The sequence below is a fragment of the Buteo buteo genome, chromosome 4, assembly GCF_964188355.1.
Source record: "Buteo buteo chromosome 4, bButBut1.hap1.1, whole genome shotgun sequence".
Classification (NCBI taxonomy): Eukaryota; Metazoa; Chordata; class Aves; order Accipitriformes; family Accipitridae; genus Buteo; species Buteo buteo.
In genome coordinates, this window is record NC_134174.1 from 40,054,240 (window position 1) to 40,079,238 (window position 24,999).

General features: G+C 42.8%; 1 protein-coding gene across 7 annotated transcripts in view; it reads right to left on the reverse strand.

Annotated features, from left to right (window-relative positions):
- The window catches only part of TSPAN14 (tetraspanin 14), a 44,127-nt gene extending 24,974 nt beyond the window's left edge, over nt 1-19,153 (reverse strand). The window contains exons 1-4 of one of the 7 annotated variants that reach the window (XM_075025603.1): nt 18,042-18,830; nt 17,140-17,222; nt 16,701-16,753; nt 2,269-2,366 (exon numbers count right to left, since the gene is read on the reverse strand). In XM_075025603.1, the coding sequence (XP_074881704.1) occupies nt 2,269-2,349 (81 nt within the window). In that variant the 5' untranslated portion in view covers nt 2,350-2,366; nt 16,701-16,753; nt 17,140-17,222; nt 18,042-18,830. Of the gene's footprint in view, nt 1-2,268; nt 2,367-16,700; nt 17,223-18,041; nt 18,835-18,908 lie in introns of those variants that run through there. The other 6 variants (XM_075025608.1, XM_075025605.1, XM_075025602.1 and 3 more) reach the window with 6 other exon arrangements.
- Nucleotides 19,154-24,999: the final 5,846 nt, after the last annotated feature.

A 24,999-nucleotide genomic window follows, 5' to 3' on the forward strand; every position in this document is an offset into this window, starting at 1 on the left:
ATAATTCTGTGTATCTTAAGTTTTAGGTAATAAAAAGTTTACATGGTTTAAGGAACCCAGTAAACAAATGGAATATAGTCTTCTGTAGCATGTCTACTGATCTCAGACAAGTCGGGATCAGAAGGATCAATTTTTACCCTTAAATAAGTAGCTTCAACCACATACCATATCTTCATTCTAACCATCTGATCCTTTCAGCTTTGAAAAGTTCTAAACATCTTTAGAAGAGGCTATCCGTACTAAGAAATATTTCAACTCTGAATCAGAACATTAACACAAGCTACTAGCACAAGGCAAGACACTGTATCTGCACTTCTCCATGACTACCCCATCTTTCTATCTAGGACTACAGTTTCCATGACTTCAGGTGCAAACTCCTAACATTTGACCTGTAAGTTCTGAAAAGAATTATCAAGTTTATCTGAACTGCATCCTTAGCTTCACCTTCCCCTCACAGACATGTTAACTACTTCTAATGCAACGCTACGCACTAACCTTTGAATAGGCTTTTTTTCCAAGGTAGTTAGGTGCTTCAGTGATCTTGACCATCATCTAAAACCACACACTTGTTTTTGCACCCTTTTCACATTCACAATTCTAAACAAACATCATAGGCAGACTAGTCCCTAGCTAAGTATTTCAAGACAGTATCAGACAATTTTGCTGCGAACAGAGCATGACATTTAAGATCTTGACTATGGTGTAACGCCAGCTGGGACACATCTTTGCGGCAGTTCCTTTCTTCTCTTCTGCATAGTGTATTTACAGCTACACCACCCCAACATAGATATCAAAGATGATCTGGAAGGAGATATTAGAAGAGACTTCTCTTAACAGGGAAGCAACTTAACATACCACTTAAGTGCACTAAGAGGTAGCTTTAACCTTTGCCCAAACACAACCAGCATTTAATGGCCTCCATCACTCAAAAGACAGAGGCCTTTTCAGCAACAGCAGAGACTGTACTATTTTCTTTTGACAAATCCTTCAAGCAGATCTTTCCCTTCTCCATTAAAAACAAACAAACAAGAAAACCAGCTTTATCTGCTTTACCCCTTTATCTTTGCTCGGAAGGTAAGATAGGAGGAAGTGACAAGGAAGGGAAAGATTGTGAGGAATCAATATCCATATAATTTTCAATAAGAATTACTTTCTCACATGGGATAGGCTTCTTCAATTCCAAAACACTTGGGACATACCATACATCAGCTTCCTGCTTTCAGGTAAATATTTCAGCCTGTCCTCTCAAACAGAGGAAGTTAATAAAACTGAGTGGTTTGGATTTGTGTGGCGGGTTTTTTTGGTAGCGGGGGAAGGGCTGCAGGGGTGGCTCCTGTGAGAAGCTGCTAGAAGCTTCCCCAGCTCCAAGTCAGACCCGCCGCTGGCCAATGCCGAGCCCGTCGGTGACGGTGGTATCACCTCCGGGATAACGTCTGTAAGAAGGGAGCCTGCACTGAGTAGTGGATCAGAACGCGAGAGGAACCCCTGTGCAGATACCGAGGTCAGTGCAGGAGGGGGAGGAGGTGCGCCGCAGGAGGGGCTGCCCCTGCAGCCCGTGGGGAGACCAGACGGCAGGCTGTCCCCCCAGCCCACGGAGGGGAGCGGGGGACCAGACGACACCTGCAGCCCAGGGAGAGAGGAGCCCATGCCGGAGCGGGGGGATGGATGCCCCCCAAGATGGCCGTGACTCCATGGGAAAGCCCGCGCTGGAGCAGGCTGTGCCTGAAGGACTGCAGCCTGTGGGAGGGACCCACGCTGGAGAAGTTTGTGAAGGACTGTCTCCCGTGGGAGGGACCCCACGCTGGAGCAGGGGACAAGCAAGGAGTTCTCCCCCTGAGGAGGAAGGAGCGGCAGAGACAATGCGTGATGAACTGACCCCAACCCCCATTCCCCGTCCCCCTGTGCTGCTGGGGGGGGAGGAGGTAGAGAAATCAGAGTTGAGCCGGGAGAGAGGGAGGGGTGGGGGGAAGGTGTTTCAAGGTTTGGTTTTACTTCTCAGTATCCTTGTTTTGATTTGATTGGTAGTAAATTAAATTGATTTTGTTTTTTCCCCCAAGTTGAGTCCATCTCCTGCTCATGACCATAAGTGGTGAGTGATCCCTCCCTGTCCTTGTCTCAACCCACGAGCCTTTCGTTGTATTTTCTCCTCATCCCACAATGGCCAGCAGGAGTGAGCGAGTGGCTTCGTGGTGCTTTGTTACCAGCTGGGCTTAAACCATGACACTGAGGTATGCCTAAGCTACTTCAGTTTCTACATTTTATACTCACCCAGAAGACAATGTTGTAGCTGAAGAGCAGGTATTTGTACCAACAGCTGACTTCTGCATTAGAATATCGGTAATAGTGCATCTTCTATAGCAGAGCGTCTGTGCCAAAAAGAAAGAATGAGAAGAATTAGGCAGTGAAATATTTTAAGAATAAAGAATTTCTTTCCAGATCTCTTGCTCTGTTGAGAACGAGACTACAGTAACCTGTGACGTATGCCATTCAGAGGCATGTTCAAAGTCAGCTCAGAAACTTCTGCTGACCCTAAACTCCCTCCAAGTATTTGTTGCTTAATAATCCTTATCTTCTTTAAGCACCCTTATGTGGTAACAGGGAAGGACGCCCAAAAAGGAAACTAGCTATACAGTTAGCCTAGGAAGATCTGCATCAGCAAGCTGACATTCATCCGCTTTCTCACTCCTTTAAAACCATTTTACTTATACAGATGGCTGCTCGGACTTACACAGAAGTTTAAACACACCCTGTGGATTGCACATCCAACTCAGCTAGCAAGATGTTAGAAGTGGTTACCAGGAAAATCTCAGTGTCTACAGACTGCTAAATAAAATGGGCAGTTGTACTCTGTCTTCTCCATACTTCAATGTTTCTTTACCAAATCAATACCCTGTAAAAGGTTTTATTCTCAAGAACAAAAGCCCCACCATTAAACAGCTGATCTGCTCTGCAGATTTTGGTTTCCTTGCTTCCTTATATACACTAGAGATAAGGTTCAACTGCAACTGTTGCTCAAATATTTCAGAGAACTACAGCTCTTCAGAGTATCATAACTAAACCACCTCTGCAGAAATGCCATGCATAGGGGAAAAAAAACCCAGAGGACAAGCTGTTAAAGCGAGAGCCGGAGCAGGAAAGACAAAGCACTCGCATAGCCCCCACATTCTAGAGGGCTGACTGCACAAGAGCTGCTTACGATAGTCAAGAAGCAGTTCCACGTTTCAACCTCCGCTTGCTTGAGGCAAACGTTTTCCTCCCATAAGATGTCAGTGAAAGGCTTGTAACAGGGATGCAAGCACAGAGAATTTTCAAACACCTCATAACTAAGGAAAAGACTTCAAGGACTATGCTGACCTGGACATTCACAAACAGCATGCAAAAACCAAGACTACCCAGCAAAGTCTGAAACCAAGCACCATGGAACAGAGAACTGAAGATCTCCACGACATCCACAGCTATGAGAAGGGAAACTAATTTATTTTTTTTTAGAAGGCAATCTGCACCTGGTTGTAAAAACCATTCCCACTGAAAGAAGTAACAGAATCAAACACTTGTCAGCTGAGAATCCCATTCAATACAATAAACAGCTTGCTTTAGCTTTTAAGTAAAATACCCATTATTTACCAGGACAGTTATGGAGTACTACCACCAGTGTCTCACTGGAGGAGCTTATTTTTTTGAAATCTCAACACAAATATTTCATGCCTTGCCTTAATTTTTTTTTTCCCCTGAAGCTAAAACTACACACACACAAACAGATCAAGGAGAAACAATGGGCATCTCCAGCCCACAAGACTATGGACAGAGATCCCAAACAGACTTTTATTTTTCTTCCATAAGTCTCCCCATGCCAGGCTTGGCTTCCATCCAGAAGCAGACTGAGAATGCCTCCTTGGTCCAGACACATCCCCTGTCCCTCTTCAAGCCCAGCCAGGAAGTTCCTTTGCTGCACAACCAAATGGAAATAGTTTTCAGAAATGCAGAAACCATGTAGAAAAATCTAATGAGGGTACATTTTGGTAGAATACTCCATAGCTTTAAGCAGTTATGGAAAAAACAATTGCAAAATCATGTGACTTGGCATACTGAAGTAAGACTGCAAGACTTGTGAACAGAGAATAATTTGGTTTTTTCAAGCTAAGATGGCCTGCATGCGCATAAAAGGAATTTTCAGATCCTACTGAAAGTTGGTAGGTATTATACAAGTCATACTGATCGACTTGACATGAAGTAGGTTAATTTGTATATAATAAAGCCAGACATCACCTAAGTAGCCTTCATGCATATGCCACCTATGCAGGTTTCTTAAGATACATTACCCACAGGCAACTCTAGATTACCACATCTGGACAGACACAGTAGCAATAGAAAAATCAGTAAAAGAAGGAATTAATCCTCCTGATTCCATATAAGATGGAGTAAAAAAATCCATGAGACAGAGTAAAACTGAGTTAAGTCAGAACTAAAACTTTTTTTCCTCAATAGCCCCAGTAAAGGGACTGAACACACAGAATGAACTACTTAGCTGGTTTCAGAGAAATGGCAGAGTCTGGAGAAAGATTAAAGGATATACTGCACATTCTTACAGAAACAATACCTGCAAAATTTGTGAGGCTAGAGAGCATAAACATTCACCATTAACACCCGACCTTGATGTTTCCACAGTTCAGGTGTTGATTTCCATACAGTTTTAAACAAACACTGAAAACAAGTTTTTTTGCCTTCCAAAACCTCACCTTATAACTAGGTTCTAATGCTCACAGTTCAGTTATAGCAAAAAGCACTTAACCTTTGTTAAAACAAAGAAAATTGTACTTTATGGCAGTACAGGCAGTGACTGGAAAGGACTTTCCTAGATGTATGTGACCCACTCATATACATAAGATGAGTTTTGCAATATACATTCCTAAGAAGTACAGTTTTGTTTCCTCATGCCCTGGTTCAGCTTTAGTTACAGACCTTTTCAACCCACTCAGTTTCACAGACAACACTTAGGAATCTTACTATTACGAGACATAGTAAAGAAAATTGTTTAAAACACCACTCTTCTGACATGCTTTTCTAAGCCTGCAGCTGAGAGAATAAAAGAGAAGGAATGAACACTTGGTTTTCCCAACTTCTTCATTTCAGTCTCTAGCTCCAAAAGGCAATTTATATTTCAACAATCAATACTCATACACTTGTCCAAGTCAGTAAGTCTGATGGGTCAGGGGAAGAGAGGGAAAAGAGGGAATATTAGGAGACAACAGACGAACCCCACTAATCCGAGCAGAGTCCAAGACTCCATTTGCACCAGTGTAAGCCTGTATTACAGCAATACACTAGCTGCCAGTGCAAACATGTTCTCCAGATGCAGGCACAGTGAGGCCTCCATCACTGTTCTGCCTCCCTCACCATGAAAATCAGGATCCTGGCAAAAGACAGGAGCAGCAACTGTAAAATGCACATACTACTAATAAAAAACATTGCTTTTGCTGCTGCTACTACTACAAGAGGAGGCAGCAAGTGGCATTTAGCTAGCACATCATTAAGTTCCATAAAAATGGGGTTCTACCAGACAAAACGGCTTAAAATATAATCTGGGGCAAAAAGGCAAGCATACCATTTCAGGACCTAAAATACAAGTCTGAAGTCTTACTTTTTGTTAGGTTGCCCTCCGTGACATTGGGACTTGCATCCAACTGTTCAAGTTCCAACTTCAGTGAAACTATTCACAGGAATAAGAGCATCAAAAGTACCCTTACTGATAAGCACCATTCCCTACGTACCTCATCGTTTTGACCACCAGTGTGTAAGACATTTGCCCCTACTTTCCCATACAACTAGCAAGATGTCCCAGCCGATTCCAATCACAGTATTTTCACAGAATGAAAAAGCAAAATGTTTTTTTTTAATACGTCTTTTTTTTTTTTTTAATGCTCTGAAGTGACAAGGGGCCTAGTACTACCAGTACTGGTTCCCTGTTCCAAGAAGCTGTCCTATAACAGCACACGGCTCCCCAGACAGATGTTACCTTCTGAAACACCTGCCTATATTAAGAGCAGATTTGACTTAATCTCTTTGCTTATGCTCATCAGGAGTCTTTTGGTTCTTCTTGACAGACTACCGCACACCATACGGCACAGTGTAATCACTACCGCTGTGGGAGTGACATTCTGACATAATAAATCTAAAGTGTAGGTGTGTCTGACTTTTTCCCCTAACCCTACAAATAAACATACCAAGCAATCCACTCAAGGCCACACAGCCACCTTCCCCATGTTTATCCTAAAAGCAGTCATGTTTCCTAATGTAGGAGGCATCTGTTACCAGTCCAGAAATCTGCTACATCAGTATTTCATTTAATTTACATCACAGGCTACATAACTATGGTTAGGCAATACTACAAAACACTTGGAAGATTAAAGTATGTGGGCAGCATAGACTAGTAACTTTCTCTACAGTGTTTCAGACAAAGCAAGTCACATTGTGTCAGCTGACAGTTATCACCCACCCATGACAACAGAGCAGTGCTGCTTTGGCAGAATATATAATTTTGTCTTGGTGTTTACAGCTTTAGTGAGGGGAAAAAAACATGGTCATTCATCAAGAGACTACTGCCATTTCCAAAGCATTTCTACACCCACAGATTCCACTCTTACCTTCAAAATGCTACAGCAGTGACATTCATAGTCTATAGATTTTAACTCTCATAAAACAGAAGCTGTGATATATTAAACAATCTAATTCATGTATGCAGGGAAATCCTCACAGATAAGATGTGCATTAGTGTTCCAGATTTGTTCTAGATTTAACATCTCTAGATCTAGGTCCACAAATTCTTTTGACCCTCAGGAGGTGTTAACTTTACAAGGGAGACACAAGTCACACTGAAGTTCCAGGTTCAGGCAGTACTGCCACCATATGCAGTCCTGATCTCCTTCCCTGTACCCTCCTAAAATCCACAACCATTAAACATCCTACTCAGTGGAGCAAACAATCATACAGCAAATCATGTAGCAAATCTTCAGATCAATCCTGTGATCTTGTACCACGTGCCAAGAAGAAAACAGTTTTAAGCCTTCCAATCTATCTCCCCAGAGCTCATAAAATGCCAGTGTGGGTGCAGTCAGGAGGTGGCAGGAGAACAAGGATGGGAGGCCAGAAGCAATGCTAGCTTCTAAGAGTGCTTGTGGAAATGCAGCACCCCTGCAATGCCAGCCTAAACCAGCACCACAGGCTACACAACACTTCAAGCTAACACATTGAAATGGATGAAGCTGGGGGAACAGGGACAGAACTAAGACAAGAGAAAACAAAGAAAAAAAATTAATTTTGTAAGCTATTGGCTGCTCCCCCCATCATTCATCAATACAAAGCATCAAGTCTATATGAAGCTGGTGAAGCAGATCAACAAAGTCAAAAGAAGAACACACTGAAGAGCAAGAAGAATTTTTAAAATAGGATATGCACTTTGGCCTATTGTTTGATATGACTAAATTCCATTACTTCATCAACACCAAATCAATATCAAAAAGCATCAGTGCATTCAAGACATGGTGCCATTTTCTTTGGTCCTCTTACCAACAGGGGGGGCAGTTCGTGAAGTAGTTCAGAAATTCTCTTAGGACCTTCTGAAAATGGAGCAACTAAGAGGCACCTACAGACTGCTTTTTCCACATCCCAGAGAAAAGCTGACCACCGAGGGAGTCCTAATGAACATTTTCAGTACAATATCTGGGTGCTGGGCATCAAATCTTTGTATTTAAGGACTGAGCTGGTACAACACAAAGGGAACTAAAACTGACAGGATTTAGAGCTCTTACCGAGTAATCTGTTCCTGGAAACAGAGAGAGTAGCCCTGCTGATGATTCAGGAACTCCCTGCAAGCATGTGTCATCTTTATTTTTGTAATTTTGTCTCCAAGGAACTCTGACTAGGGCCTCACAAAGAAAATACAAGCTTCTCTTAAGGAATACAAGTATAGTGTATTTACTTCTGCTGCAGTTCAGAACAGCAGAGAAATATTTGCTCATTCTTAGAGGAAACCTGAGGATTATTCAGCAAAAGGGTATTTTTTAACCCGAAAGACTCATGATGCAAGACAGATACTGCTAATAGGTTATCCCCGTTTTACTACAAAAATAATGCCAGATAACAAATCTGTGAACTCAATGGAAAAAACAAATCTGTGAACTCAATGGAAAAAACAAATCTGTGAACTCAATGGAAAAAACAAATCTGTGAACTCAATGGAAAACATGACAAAAGCCAGACATATTTCTTAAGACATTATCATTTGGGGCTCTTATTTTTGTAGTGTGCTGAAGCCACTAAGTCCTCAAAGTACTTGAAGACTATTTCAAGCGCAAGTTGCTCCAACAAAAACTCTACAAAACAATCTCAGAGCAGATCCAATCCCCTGTAAATGGGAAGAGTTTCAGGTTTCAGTGACCAGACTTTATTCACTACAGCACAAATTGCAACTTAGGAAAATTTGTAAGGAACATACCCCAGTGCTCCCAAATCCAAAACAAGGAAGCAGCGATTCAGAAGAGCTCCACTCCAGCTCTACAGACAATTCACAGTGAAGTTTATATATGTGCTTTTGGCCAAGCCACTACTTTTACGTGGGTGAATTGCATCTGAAATACCATGTAAGAGTACTTTGAACTTAAACTAACATTCAGAATGTAGACACCTTAAATTCTGAAAAATAATCTACATGGGCATCAAGAAGTATAATCTTTTAACCTTTTCTGAGCTGCCCACCTGACTAACATCACCAATACTTCCATATAATAGCTCTACATTCAAGGAGTTATTCACACTATCATTCATGTGATGTTTTCAGCTCCACCTGATTTCTTAAATGAACAGAAAGACACTAAAGGAAGACTTGAAAAAGGCGAGGAGAATTAGGGATCGCTTTCACAGCAATTAAAAAACAGTGACAGAGAACAATAGCAGTTCTAACAATTTCACTTTTCAATGCTCTTCACACAGAAGTTACCAAGAGATATAGTTGGCTGGCCTTGCTTTCACATGTTAAAGTCTTTATTCCTACTTAGCTATAAAAGCTACTAGTAATGCTAAAAAAAAATAATATATATATATATAAAATAAATAAAAAGCAGCTCCAAAATTTCCATACTTTCATTTATACAAACTGTTCAGAATGAAAGCCAATGACACTGCAGAATGCAAGTATTGACCATGTAAATTCAAACTACAAATATTTTTAGTTATCGCCACTGTGGAGAGGTACAACTCTACTCAGTTATCCACTGAATTTTACTAGGTTTATGCTACAGGTCTGCTCCACTGACCTCAGTTTCACTGAAGTAATAAGTGAACAGATAAGAGACTTTCTGCTCCAACATAGAGCAGTGCTTGCCAACTAGAAGGCACAGGCCTCTTACCTAGTTCAAGGGAAATCTGCTCAAAGTAGCCAACTGCTAATAAAGTGTACACTCCATATTCTGACTTAAAGCAAGGGATAGCACAGGAAGCAGAAAGAAAAGGAAATGTCACAAGTAAACTTAGTCCAAAAGCCAGCAATTTTCCAAACATGACCAAAAGAGTGAAAGACAGTAGAAGAGAGAAGGTTCTTTTTGTAAGCTGCCAGGCTCTTTATTAGTATTTAAGAATTGCAGGCAACAGCAGGAGTACAGGATGTAGGGCATTCACTGACCTTATCCTAGAAAGCACTGTGGGATAACCCATGCACATGCAAGTTAAAACTCAAGTCAGATTACACCAGGATAAGCGAAACCAACACTAGACGCTGTCACTACAGTTCAATGGATGACTCATTAACATCTTGGGAAAGTTTGGAAAAATCTTTCATGTCTATGAAAATTTTCTCTAACAAAGCTATTGAGCAGTTTCACCTGAACAGGAGCTTGCCTGTGTTGTAACTTACTATACACAACAAACCAAAAAGCTATGTTTTCCTTTTACTTCACAGGAAGTTCAGGTATTGTGAAACACATAGAAGCATCAGTCATTCTGACCAGTTTATTCACTCCAGGGAGCAAAGCCTTTTAGAACAAGTAGCCAGAATAATCTTAGCTGATCAAAACTCCTCAGCTGCTTTCTAATACCTCTCATGAGAGCATATATATACCCACTCCCTATAACATCAACAGTAGCAAGGGAAAACTCAAGTTTTCAAATTAAAGCAAGCATGTAATTTGACTTTTTCTTCTTTCCAACAGAAGGTTTTGGAACCCTTACAAAGTAAATATTTTATTTGAGGAGCCAGAACTTCCAGGCTGGGGAACAATTTTATTTCTATTTAGTGACTGGGGAATAACTTTATTTCTATTTAGTGATCCAACAGTAACAGAACCTATTCCATACATGTTGTCTGTTCCCTCCCATACCTCCATACAGACCAAAATATTTCAAGAACAAAATGGGTCCTCCATTTGCTATACCACTTTGTATCACAAAAATAAGTCACAACTTTGAGGAGAAAAGACAGGAAGCTACCAACTTTCTTTGCTGACAAATCCACTCTTTCTTCAGAGAACATCCTACACTTTTAGACACATTGTGGCTTTCCTCCATTTCCAGGAATGCCACTTGTTCAAGTCTCCAGTTACATTTAAGCCAAAAAGGATATCCCTTCATTTTCTTTTTTCATAAGAGAGAAAAACAGGAGACTGATTATAGAAATATAAACTAAAGAAATGACAAGCACATAATTTGTTTTGGATTTTTTGTTGTTTTTTTTTCTTAAAAACATTCCTTGCTTTGAGTATAACATGCAGTCTGTCCACATCCACACCACATTTCTTAGCCTTTACACTGAGTGTTCCTATATATGTATTTATATATTATGTATAATAAAAGATATTTGACTATTTAAACCAGATCAAGGTATCTTTAAGTGGAAAAAAAAGAATTCCAATATTGACATCTGATCTCCAGTAATGAGCATGCTAAGAATGCATGTATCTGTACAATACTAGTTACATTCACCACTTGTTCTGGTTAAACAATGCTGTCTCCTTATCATGGAGACATGATGTGGAGCTGAATCCATAAAACCTCAATTTTTTCTCCCTTCCCATGCCAAGTAACAGGACCCATGCTTTCAAACACCACAGGAACACTCATTCCAAATGAGGCACCCTCCCAGCACCCGGGGATGCTACTTATTGGAGGGTGGGTTGTTAATGCCTGTTGGGTTTGGGGACAATGCTTTCAAAGCTTGCTTTCTTTTGCTGCCCCCCACTTCATACACCAATTGCATTCACAACACACCGAGAATAACCTTATTTTACATGCTGAGCAGGACCATCACCAGCTTACAGGCCACAAGAGAAAATAGCTCTTTGTGGCCACACTGACAGCTCAAAACCGGTGTAATTATTCTCCGTATCAACTGACTTTCTGGTAAAGAAACACACTTCCGCAACTTTCAAAAACCAACTAGCAGGTAAACCTCTAACACAATACTGGAAAACATTAGAGATGTGACAAAACAGCATTTACCACCTCACGACCCTAACCACTGCCAGCTCTTCAGCAGACTAGATGTCTCAGCCCAAAGACAAAGAAATAAACTAATGCTTCAGGAGACATAGGAGGCAGGTTCGCAGAGCACCCTGCACATGCTACCACAACACAAGGAAAGAGAATTAAAAAGACAAAGACCAAAGCTGCTCCAGGCCAAGCCCATGCTTGAACAGCTCCAGCCCTTCCCCCAAAAGCCAGTGCTCAGGCGAGGTGGGTCGGGTCGTGAGAAACCCTTGACTGTCTCACTAGAAGACTCTGCATCCGCCCCAGGGGAAGGAGGAAAAACAGGCTTTCCACCTCTCAGGATTACGCCAAGAACAACATGGTGCCATTAAGAGATCAGGGCAGCAGAGGCCGTGAAGTGACACTGTCGGAGCTCCTTCCAATGCAGACGTCAGTCTCTGCAATAGCTAACAGCAAATGCATCAGCAGAATTAGAAGGTGCGGCGGTTAGACACAAACACTTCCTAATCTGTGCCTTTAATAAAGGGGAAAAAAACCAAATACCTTCAGAAAAGAAAAAAAGTGAGAACACATGAAACTGCCATCTTAACAGGCTGACAGTATGACTGGTTACACAAGCAGAACAGCTCAAAAAAAAACAAAAACTAACCCAACAGAGCTGAACAACACCTTCCCTTCTCACTTCTCCCAGCTGGACAAAGTCTTTCCGTTGAACTCCTTCTGCTTTGCAGAAGCAGACGACTGCTATGACCACTTCACCAAAATACCCTTTGCGAACTCAGCACACTGTGCACTTCGCAAAGAAAGCCACCTTGTTGTCTTCTGAGAGTCATCTCACTAACTGCCTACCCATCAGTTTCAAGTCAGATAACTTTTTAGATGAACCTTCTGTCTCCATAGGCTTACTATGCAGACAAACTGAAGTAATACTCAGGTCAGGGTAGAAAGCTTTACTGTTTCATATCCTTTATTATATGCAGCTGTACCACTGCATTCATATTCCACACAACATTAAGTACTTCCCTGAGCACCATTTAATAACAAATTGTTGAGGGGAAAGAAACAAGAGAATCAGCTCCATATCCTGGCAGTCAGAAGGCTGCTGTCGTGTAGAGACAAAAGTCCAACATCTCAGGTGTCTTCCTTCAGATGCAATTTACTTGAGACTATTCAACTTTGTTTTCTATTCCAGGAGTTTCTAGATGTCAGTGTACATGCTTCAGCACTGATTTTATACCCCAAAGCAAGAGTAGACAGCTCTCGCCAAGCAGAACAAATCACATTCTTTTGAAATATTAAAATTCACAGCATTTAGCTGCCTTTGAATACTGTGCTTCATTCTGCTTCCTGTAGCTCTGACTGCAGCAACTGGAAGCCGCCTTGTTTCCTCTAAGTCCATCAATTATTTAGAGAAAACACCTTTCCAGAGAGACTCAAGTATCAATTATTTAGTCTTTGAGCAGGAAACAAAAACCTATACAACAGGAAAAGACGACTTCTGGAAAGGGCTGTTAGGCCACATGAACAAATTTGTTTTTGTACACTAGCAACCTGTCTGAAACAGAATGAAAAAGCCAAAATAAAACAACCCATAAAAAAAGCGCCAAAAGCTCATATGCACACACGAGCTCAGCAAGTGCCTGAGCCTATTAGTGCCACAGGAAGAGTCCCAACTATACTGGGGGCTTCAGCACAGGTCTTCACACAGAAGACCCTTATCAATTTGTTATAAATGCCTGCTCTCTAGACTGGGAGTGTAAAACAGAGAGAAGCTCCTTTGTAATACCAGGACAACATTCAACAACACTGACTGCAAAGGTCAAGAGGAAGCAAAGGCCTATGTTTATTACACCCTTGCCTTTCACATTCAGGTTCAGATTAAAAATGAAGACAGTCCTAAAATTTTCAGCTTTTGCACAGACTTCTAAAGACAAGGGCACAGAAACAGCTCTCAGAAGAAACACATGTAAGCAGGTACTCTGGATAAGAACAGAAATGTATTCACTTACACATATCATGTATGAGCTTTACTACAAGGAAAGGGATAAAACACTATTGCTTTGCTCTCAAAAAGGAAGAGAGACAGGAAACACTGAAGCAAAACAAGCGCTGGTCCCCCCTTCCAAACAGGGGCTGAGGCACACTTTGAACCAGAAAGGAAAATAAACTTACTTTTAAATCCTAACAGCCCTGGGTTCGGATATCCTTCATCTTGCTTAGCATATTTTATTTTCATTTGCCGAAAGTTTTCTGCATAAGTGGTAACAGAATTCAAGTGTGAATAATCAAGCAGAATGATACTTCTCCTCTCTCAAACGGATTAAATTCTAAGATTTACGCCAGATTGGTAAAGAAAGTCAGCAAAAGCCTTTGAAGCCAGTGGTTTCAACTGCAAACATTGCAATCCCTTATCTTGTCAATATTTGAGGATCATCATTTTCTGCAGGTTAAATCCTTTGCTGTAATCCTCACCTGCAACATGCCTAAAATAGATTCTTCAGCTCATTGACCATAGTGAAAACAGGGTTTGTTCAGTCATCCAGAAAAAAAGAGAAGCAGCTTTACAATGCAAAAAAATCAAATATAAGATGTTCAAGTATAAGTACTTAAATTGTGGCTGTTTTCAAAATGAAGTCATCTGAATCTAGACTGTTCAGTTCCCCCCCTCTTTTTTTGATTGCTAGATTAGGGGCAGGGGAACACCCAAACTATTAAACTTTAAGAGCCAAACATATCTAACCTTGATAAGCCTCACTCTGAGCATCTCTGACATTGTTCTTAACCTTTCCTTTATCAGATGCTTTTGACTGAGCATGAGCCAAAGGGTCAAGAAGAAGAATCCTGTTCCTGCCCAAGCTGTGCTAGGGGCTGGAAGGCTGCTTCAGTACCCTCATGCAAGCTACCAACACTACAGCTTTAGAAAAGCCATAGATTTTAAGGACTGTGCAATACTAGTGACGAAGACACATGACCATCCTTTGGACATACAATCAGAGGCCACCTGGAAAAGGACCATTTCTTAATTCCCCCTTAGTGATAGCCTGCAACATTTACTCTGAAGTAAAGAAAATTCTTGTTTGAGGGTTTGATTTACTTTATCTAAGGTACTTCAAAACTTAAAGCAACATGAGAACCATAGCACGTTCATGGATTTTGTGAATTGCAGCTCGTGAGCCTTGGAAACCCACCACAGATGCCAAAGTATAAAAGTCCGTTCTACCAAAAACAGGAAGTTTTGACCCAGGAAGCCACAATGCAAAGCAGCATGACACAAAAAGCCCACAACTAAAAACATTCTTGATTCACAGGTGAGGCATGAATGTCTCCTTTGTCTGGTGTCTGAAACCCACGTATTTCACCATACCCCACTCAAGTGGAAATTTTTTTTGTAAAAGCAGAAAATTATATAAAGGGAGGATCTGTGGGAACAGTTGACAATAGCTCAGTGAACTCCACTTCCCTCCCCCGCCCCACCTCAATGAGATTTCTAATCTAACACAGTGGGATTAGAACAAGAGTTTAATTTATTCATGCTCAGCAGTACTCAGACTATACCACACCTAATACACAATGGGAAACTTCACAGAAGACTATAAGAATTAATTGCAGGAGTTTGTCAGCAGAAAAATCTCCACCCCCACCACCGCTTTTTTTTTTATTCCCCAAACATCAATTTACAGGTAATGGCTGACTGGTAGCCACAAACCAAAGCTTCATAAATTAAATGTAACTACCCTCTAAGAAAATCGGAGGTCAGCCTCAGACCAAACAACCTATAAGGGATCAAAAAGTATATTCCTCAGTTATTCATTAGAAGTTAGCCTACAACTAAAAACTTCTTCATCCAGATTATCTACACATTTGCATCCGAACATGACCAAATTCATAAGACATCATGACAACAATTTTCTTGCTACATCTAAGAGCAAAAAGCCACATCTTCAATACCAAAGAAACTGCCCCAACTAGATAGCATTTTAGGGCTCACAGCAAGGGCTTTTTATGATCCTTTCATTAAGTATTGCAAGGCCTAAAGCTAGCAAAAGGTAGCCCAGAACATACTCCCCTTCAGTCCTGTCAGGTATGTTGAAGGCTCTTGCACAGACACCGTTCCTAACAAGTAATTCTTTTCTTTCTTTTCCATCACACACCCGCGCCCCCCTCCCCCCGCCGAGAGGGTTGGGAGGACAGGAAAGAGACTTTAAACAGGAAAACAGCATAAGATTAATTATTATACAATGCACTAAAATGTCAGGCAAAGCCTATGCCCACAGACAAGAATAAGACTCAAGACTCAAGTGAGGTTTCTTCTGATTTGGTCTTCTTTCCTGGGGACACTTTGACACAAAGTAAGCTACAAAGAAAGCTAACTAGATCAACTTACACTAAAAAATCATAGAGCACACACCAGACACAGAAGAGCAACTTTCAGTGATTTTGATCTAGTTCTAGGCTTCACCTTTAGCAAGTCCATCTATGAGTGATATCAACAAAAATAAAGCAAAATGCCAACCACATAACTTACTTGCATGTTGTTTTTCAACATTATTATAAAAGTATTTCCAAACTTTTGGGAAGCTATTTTTAAAAACTGCTGTTTTCAGTGGCATTGTAATTTTGAACATGAAAATATTCTAAGGACAAGCATCACCACTATGTTGCTCCCTCCCCACAAGAACAGAGCTTTATAAAAGGACACACATCACACCCTGAAAGTACCTTCTTCCAATGTCATTAGCCAGAGGATAAAGAACACCATTCCACCAACACAGATGTCCTGGATTTTTTAAAAAAAAAAAACCAGCCAAAACACAAAAGCTGCAACGTAGTTTCCCCCACAGCTCATTCCTACTTCTCATCAATGACTAGACTTGAATTGCCACCTGACCCCTTCTCTCCGCACACAATTCCTTTGTCAAGCAGACAGTGGTAGCATCTCAACCATCCACACACAAGCATTTAAAGTTTCACACATTTATTTTAAGTAGAAAGTGGCTCAGGAAGTCATAAGAGCATGTGAGTACTGATGCCTAACTCACTGATGGAGATAGCCAGAAAGGAGATCATCGCCCCAATGAACTAGATAGACCCCGTACTTCCATTGTCTAGGAATGGGTTTCCTTCCATTTTATCCAGAGCTCTAGGTCACAAACTTTGTGTCTCTATGGAAAAGCAAAAAATAAAAAAAAAAAAAAAAAAAAAAAAGGGCAATGCTGGAAAAATCTTACCCTCCTGGTTATCATAAAATGTCCTTCCCTCCACCACCACCTTTGAAGACCTACTAAGGAAGGAAAAACCAACAGAAGTAACTTACTTTTACAGCTTTTTTTATTTATTTTTTTTTTTATTCAGAAAGGCTCAAAATAAAACCACTAAGCCTACATTGAGTATGTGAGGTAAAGTCAGATGTATGCTTAACAGCCTTATGCAGATACTCTGAAAGTGTAAAATCGTGGTTTGTCCTACACAAAAATAAAAAGCCAGTACTGAAGTGAGGCCGGTATAACACCATGGGTCCTCCATAATACCAAGCCTTTTCTAGCTTAGCTTAAACCTTCTCCCTAGAATGCACAAGGGCCATTCTCTCCCTTAAAACAAAAAAGTTTACAAAGGGAAAAAAAAACCCAGAACACTTTTCCCACATTAACCGTGCGTAATGCATTTTACTTGAACTCTCCTCATAAGGTCTGTGTGCAGCAGCTTCTCAGCAGCGCTCCGTAGGGGTCACAGACCAGAAATAAAACATTTGCCTGAAACGACAAAGACGATCAGGTAGAAGGTAAATGACCAAACGGGAACTGGTGATGTGTTAATTACCCAGTCACCCATCCTGGAACCCCACAGGAGCCGAAACAAACGCGAGGCATCACCTCGGGTGACACCGCACTCAGCGGCCGGGCCTGCTTCAGCAGGAATCTCTGAGGGTGTCAGAGAGGTCCCTCGCTCACACAGCTTACAAGTAATTAAAGTCAAAATTCAAAGAAGAAGTTACAGGCCCCAACCCTCCTACACACGGAGCAGCTGCTTCTGCTAACAGCAATGCCTGGACCGAGGGCAGGCGCTGGCGGCAGTCGGCGCACCGGCAGAGGACGGAGCGGCCAAACGCCGCCCCGCTGCTGCAGCACCCCGAAAGGCCTTTTTTTTAAAAAAAATTATTTTTCTCCCTCGTGGCACCTCACTCAACGAAACGACTTCGCGTGAACTCCCAGAGGAAGCCTCGCCCGGCCTCTCCGGCTTCCTTTAATGGACGAGGACAATGGCAGAGGCTCGCCACAGCCCCACGTTTTCGGGAAACTCACGAAGTCTGAGGGCTGCTGCCCGCCCCGAGGGAGGGCAGCCGGGCAGCGCTTGCTCCCCGCTCCGTTCAATGGCTGCCAGCTCCCGGGGGATGTTGCGGGGGAAGAGCCGTGCGCCGGGGAGTGGGGGGGGGGGGGTGTCAAAGACGGGGGCCGGTGCTTAAAGACGGGGGGGAAAAAAGGGGCATTTCGTACGGCGGGGACGGGGCGCGACCCCGGGGGCAGACGGCTAAGGGGATGCCCGGGCTGGCGGCGGGGCGGGCAGGGACTCACCGGGTGCAGCAGCCTGCTCGCCAAGTTTCCCCAAGTTGGGCGGAGGGCGAGGCGGCGGTCGGCGTAGTCGGGGGTCCCTCCGCCGCCTCGGCTAGTCCATGGACACGGCGCGGCGGCGCTCCCGGACCTTCCCCGCCTCAGCGCGGCCGGCCACCGGCGCCGGGGTGCCTCTCCGCCGAGCCGAGCCGAGCCGAGCCGCCCCGCCGCTACCGCGCTCCCGCCGGCGGCCGAGGCAGCGCGGAAATGCACGCCCGTCCCTCCTGCCACGCCCGCCCCTGCACGCAGCCGTACTCCACACAAAGGCGACGCGCGGGAGGCCCCGCTCCCTGCGCACCCCCAGGCTCTCGCGGGCGGCTTCGCCCGCCGTGGCCCCCACGGGCGTCCTCCGCGCTGGCGGGGGAGCCGCGGCGCCCCGCGGGGACCCCCGAGGCCGGGCGGAGGCTGCGAGCGCCAGCGGCCCCCGCCCCGCCCCAGCGTGGGCAGCGGCCGCCCCTCACGTTCCCGCCGCCCCTTCCCCGCCCCGCAGCCCCCTTCGGCGGCTCAGCCGAAGGAAGCCCGCGGCCGCCGAGGAAGGCTCTCGGCTTTTTTATTTTCGACTCGTTTTGCGGACGAGATGGCCGCGTCCCCCGCCCTGCGGAAGAGGCTGCCCCGCCCCCCGGGCCGGGCCGAGGCAGCTCGGCTGCGGCCCGCCCGTGCTCTCAGCCGCCTTTCCAGCCGCCTTTCCTGCCCCCTCAGGGACTTTCGGAGCGAGAACCGGCATGCCAGGGCCAGCGCTTTCAGGGCAACGTTGAAGGCGCAGTCGAGCTTTTCCTGGAAAGCCGGAAGGCGAAGGAAGGAAAAAAATAATAAAATTACCCCGAAGAGTACCTCGAGTCTTCAGGCGTCCCAGGGCTTTTCAGCCTCTCTTCCGAGGTGCCGAGAAGATAGGAGGGAAAGGAAGAGAAGGAGTGGCCGAGTCGCGGTGTTCAGACCCATGTGGTGAGCCAGCGACAGCTCACACCTGAGGCGGTCACCGCCGGGCCGGTGGGACCTCCCCCCCTTCCCTGTCTGGTCTAGCTCCTAACTGCGGCCCACTGCTCCTGTTCCCCTTCTCGATCTCCCTTGACACAGAGAAGCGCTTCTGTCACCTTCACTCTCTTCCTTGTATACAGAGCAAAACTATTTTCTTCAGTGCCTCACTATGAAAATACATTCGTGTGCAGGAAGGCAAGGCTAAGGAAGGTAGTCAACACCGGAGGCATCATTGCAGGCCTCCTCATACTCTACAATGCCTTCACCCGCTGCAGGGCTTGGACTTTGGGAATTCCTTGTTCCCCCTGGATCAGGAACGAGTGCTGCTCACAAGGACAGCAGCAAACCCACCGAGTGCTCCGCTAAAGGGTGGAAGGAACTGTTGAGCAATTAAATGATGTGAGCTTAGTTCTTCTCTTTTGTGATAATTCGCCACTAGGTCAAGGCCAACAACCAAAACCATGCTAGAATCAATATGGCATAAATGCACAGTTCCCCTCACCCACACCCATCTGAAGTAAGAGAAAGCGGATAGACACCAGCGTGTCACCCACCAGCTGGTTGCGTTATCAAGACTTCTTCCCATCCCCTACATGCAGTTGTTCAAAGAAATGTAAAAAAAAAAAAAAAAAAGGGGGGGGTGTTGCAGGCCCCCTCAAGCTTGCTCGTGGCTTCTTAGAAATGGAAGTAAAATTGAATTGACTGGTAAAGCTGAAAGAAGATGCTAGAAGAAGAATCAGCTAAATTTTAGGGAGGATCCAAGTGAGGAAGGGGAGCTAGGAAAGGTCATTGGATTATCAGGTGGTAGAAAGAACTATAAGAGATCCTTTCTCCAACTCAGAAGTAGTTATCTTACAGAGCACTGAGTCACATCTCCAGAAAGTCCAGAGCCAAGGCAGAAAGCTCCAGTGTGCTGCTTCTGTAAGAGATGGGAAGACAGAGGGAAAAATAGTAACTGCTAAGATTCAGCAGGGGAAATGGGAAATTCAGCAGCTTTATTATGTCAGGACTGTGGAATTAGGAAGGGCATTCGTCAGTAAAACAAGGTTCTCTTGCAATTTAAAATAGTCTTGTAAAATGGTTAGTGTTAGCAGTTCGCAGAGCAGTTGAATTGACTACATTTACTGTTAGCATAGAGATAGTTCAAACAACCTATGTCCCATTTATTTGCCTTTGACATTATCTCAGTTCTGTGTGCTTCACTGTGTTGCCAAGAAAATTAGGGTAAAAATCTCATCCATCACAGAAACATTAACTCTGATTTCCACAAACCTCCCTGCATAAATAGAAATTTATTCCACTGAGAAGTTGTATTCGATGATAATGATAACGCAGAGCAGATACAGTGGAATTGGTGAATACCTTGGTCATGCCATTTTCCACCAACTACTCCTCATAACAGATCACTCATTAATTTCAGGAAATGTTTTGTAGTGGTCAGAGGAAAAAACCTTGACAAACCATACATGAACATCGGCCTGCACAAGTTCACTAAAAAATCAGATTTTCCATTTTCATTCCTGCAGTATTATTGCACCCCTTTACTGCCGAACTTACTGTCCTTTAAAAGTCTTCTAATTTGCCCTAGCACTTAGTTAAAGTTGGAATTATCACGTGGCTTTGATAATTCTGAGATTGAGAGAGAAAGGGGGGTGCAGGGAAAAAAGCCCACAGAAGCTACTGAGACAATTTAAACTTCAAATAAATCAGTAGCTGGACCTAAAAGAGAAAGTAGAAATATTTTAGGGAAAACCTTTATAACATTTTCGAGATCAGTTAGAAGAAGAATAAATTAGGCTGGAACTATTCAGATAAAAAAATTGGAGTGGATTAGACTGAATCACTGATTTAACTTTACTCATCATGTCTCCACAGTATTTTCTCCATCTCCCCAGCTCCCTCCGCTGTTACCAAGTGGCTATTGCACCTGTCTACTCCAGCTCCGCTAAATCAATCTCTGACAGAAGTCTGTGGGATAATGGGAGCCACTCACACACTGGCAGTATCTAAAATTAATATTACTAAAACATAAGACATTAGTAAGGATTACAGTAAGCCTGTTACTAATCTATTCCTGCCACACTCATTTAGAAATATCTGTATACCATAGACTGTATCATTCAATACAGTATATCCTTCCTTTATATTTCTTACATTAAAAAGGAAAACGTCCACGCAAGTAAAAAGATGGCAGGAGACTTTTCTAACGGCTTTCTTCTAGCCTAATCGGAATCTACAGTAGTCTGTTCCTGGCATCTTTGTTACCCAAATCTTTTACCGCAGAAAAAACTCTGGTTTACTGCTGACCTTCATTTTGGCTGGGGTAGCAGTGACATCCAGCATCCAGCGGTTCAGAGAGAAAAAGAAATCTGCTCATTCTTTTCTTCCTACCACAGTGCATCACAGGCAACGCATCAGAAAATGGCAGGGATCCCTTGGCATTACCTTCTCTTCGTGGATATTCGCAAACGGCACCAACTGCAGGCAGTGGGAATGGATAACCCACACGGGGAAACAAAAATGCAGAACAGGAAATAAACAGAAAACACCTTCTGCGGCAGACCATCTTTCTAATGGTTTTAAAAGGACACCACAGATAGGAAATGTAATCAGTATTTTTAAAAGTTCGAGTAAAAAGCACCTTCCTATATTACACCTACCCCATTGACTTCACAGCATTTTCCTTCTTAAAATTTATTAACTCTGCTTTTGTGCTGAAAAAAAAGATGAACAGGCTTACAAACAAGAGAAAGTTGACTGAAGAGAAATTACTACAGGGAGTTTTGTTTCTCAAGCCCAGAACAAACAAACTTTCAATTATTAAGAGTCTCCAGTAACTTCCTGAGTGTTGAACCGTGATGTGATATTCAATGCACTGAGAAGTGATTTAGATTTTGTGTACATGTTGTGGTAAAAGAAAAAAAAAATCAAAACATTAAATGCATATAAGGAACTGGGCCAGCAGAGGTAGCTGTTGATACAACAAAATCAACAACTATGAAATTTTTTTTTTTAAATGAACATTCTACATTCAAAGAAGAAAACATTTTTTATAAAAGTCAGACCTTGCAGTCTCCAACATTGGAAATTCACTTCGAATTCATTTGTTCCTCCTTTACTATTTTGCTGTCATTTTTATTTCTTCAAGACTGCCCATTTCCAATTCCTATTAGCTGTTCCTAGCTCCTAGGCACCATGTATTTTCTATCCTCTCCATTTGTATTTTGTCAACATGGAGTTCAGAATGGATGAGTCAACTCCAAATAATCCCAAGGCTGGCCTAAAAAAAGATCAGATTTATCAATAATAATTCTTCAGAACATTTTCAAATACCATTTGGACATTTTATGGCTCCAGATTTTGACTTGATCTCTGAAAGACAGGGTTAGAAAACTTTGAAATGTGTGTAAGCTTACATAGCTTTCGACTGAAAAAGTACACTATCCTGATAGCTGTTTACAGGAACTATCACTGTTAACAGTAGGAAAACACTCTCCCAGACCTAGGTCTGACGTGGTTACCGTCTATATGCCTTTGCTGAAGCTGACAAGAGCAGAGAACTTTCAGTCTTCCATGAGTATTTTAATAAACACCCTCAAAAGGACTTCATGGGTCTTTCTAAAAATGTTTCTACACTAAAGGACCATTTCATCATGTTGTAGCATTAGTGATTTGTAAGTTTAACAGCCCTTGTACTTCAGCTAAACATTCTAAATGCTGAACATGACGGCTTCCTGCTTCCGTTTCCAAGATCACAAAACAGTCCCTTTGGGTGGGCTAACAGCAGGGCTGCAATGCTGTGCCATCCTCCTCATCATCTAGGACTTCCTGCAGTCTGACAAAAGAACCAGTGGCCAGATCTGACAGAGTGGGTGAAATTCAATTGCACATACACAGAATTGTTAAGTAGATGTTCTCCAGATTTAGCAGGTTCTAATAGGACTTCACTTTATCTTAAATATCTTGGAATTTATTTGGGTTCCATCCCGTTCTCCAAGGACTGTTTATGCCTTTCACATTTCATGTTTATACGAAATGTTCAAACAGCCCTTGGAACAAGGCCTGAAATCCAGGTCTAAGATCAGCACCTTCTTTGCCTGTCTCTGCACAAGATCTGTTCTCTGCAAACGGCAAAGCTTTCCAGTTCCCACTGGAAAGAAAAGTCAAAACTCTACAGGAGCCATGCTCCAGAATTCTCATCCTGTTGTAAGAAAGATCTTTGTTGTTAGTACCATCTTGCAACTGTAAGAAAGAGCAGCTCACACCCATCTCTTTTAGCATCTTTTGTGTTTCCTACCACGTGCACTCCAAAGTAACAATATGCCTACTGCAGACAAGTGGCCACTTACACAATGCTTTGAACTTCGCAGATTTGTAGAGGAAGAGTTTTAGGTGCCTTGTGTCAGGCAAGCACTCATGATACAGGTACTTCCTTTCAGTGATAAAACCCAGGACAAAAAGTCCTCAAGCACAACTCTTCATTTCATGGAGCAAACTTTTGACAGCTGTCTGGCTGCTCTGGATGCCATTCAGAGGAGCTCACCTCCAGCCAGTTATTTTACGCCTTTGAGCACCCAATAACTTTTTGACACCATCTTATGGGCATACTTACCCAGGTAGCTCAGAACATGGAGACAATACATGGTGCTCTGCACCTGTCCATGACTCCTCGGAGAGCCTTTATAAAGTCCGTATCAAGTAGTCAATTTGCTGTAGACTTTGCTGCCCTGCTCTCCAAACTCCTGTTCCTTCCTCCATCCCCCAAAACAGTCAAACACAAATTTCACCTAACCGTAGCATACATGAGTCCAATTTCCATTTAGTTTTCAAATGAAACATCTCTGTGAACATATGAATCACTCAAATTCCTCACTGCTAGTGTTGTTGCAGGGAACTGTGAAGAACAGACTCTGACGAGCACATAAATACTTTTAGTTAAAATTAGTTCTGCCTGGACATAAATACTTAAAGAAAAAAAAAAGGTCAGAATTTCATCCATAATGATGTGATTTTAAAGCCTGCATAACTGATTTAACACAGACCAAAGCCAGGCCTTGGTGTTTGTGAAGTTTTAAGAGTTTTGGGGATTTAGGTTTCATACAGTAAGCATCATGTATGACCATTTTTTTGCACACAGCTCAACAATACAGATGGATAGGCACTGGCACACAGAGCCAAAATAGGCATATTACCAAAGTTTCAGAGGTGCAAAGCATCCCTGCCCTCAGTAGCAATGATACATGAAGGTTTCATTGATTTTAAGGTCAAAAGAAAGCAGAATGACAGTTCAGACTGACATGCTGCCAGGACAAAAGAATCCTTCCCTTTAATTCTTCTGCTGGCTTAGTACATTCTAGCCTGCGCATTTTTCCGAAGTCACCTAACCTTTTATATACACCAGCTAACGAAGGATACGCAACACTTGATAATCCTCTCTAGATGCAATGTTAAAATTTTGTTTAGACTTTGAAACATCAGCACATTTGGAAAATTCATACTGTCTTGCTCATACTTCAGTCTAGGCACATATATTTGGCTACGTATGGTACTGGGTCTCACGGATCATATTGTGCAACACTACCTCTATTTTTAGGAGTAACAGCCCAGCCATTCTACTGCAGAACACAAGCCAGGGTGGAAACTTTACCCAATCCGCTCTCTGATATTGTTCCCTTTTCTCTTAGAATCTTAAACACGAGAAGGAACTTGCCCTCATGCTACAATTATCTTCTGAAGTGAACATTAGATGCCTTCAATCTTCATTGCAGGGAATCACCCAAAGAGCTGGAAGATCAAGAGCCAGTAGTTAACTAACAAAAAACTTAGTAGGTAGACATAGTGGCACATCTTGAATGCAGAATCTCAGAATAATCTAGACAGACAGGATTTAGTCTTCTAGAAACACAGATGTGTTTACATGTTAATGAAAAAGCAAAAAGCGAAGGCA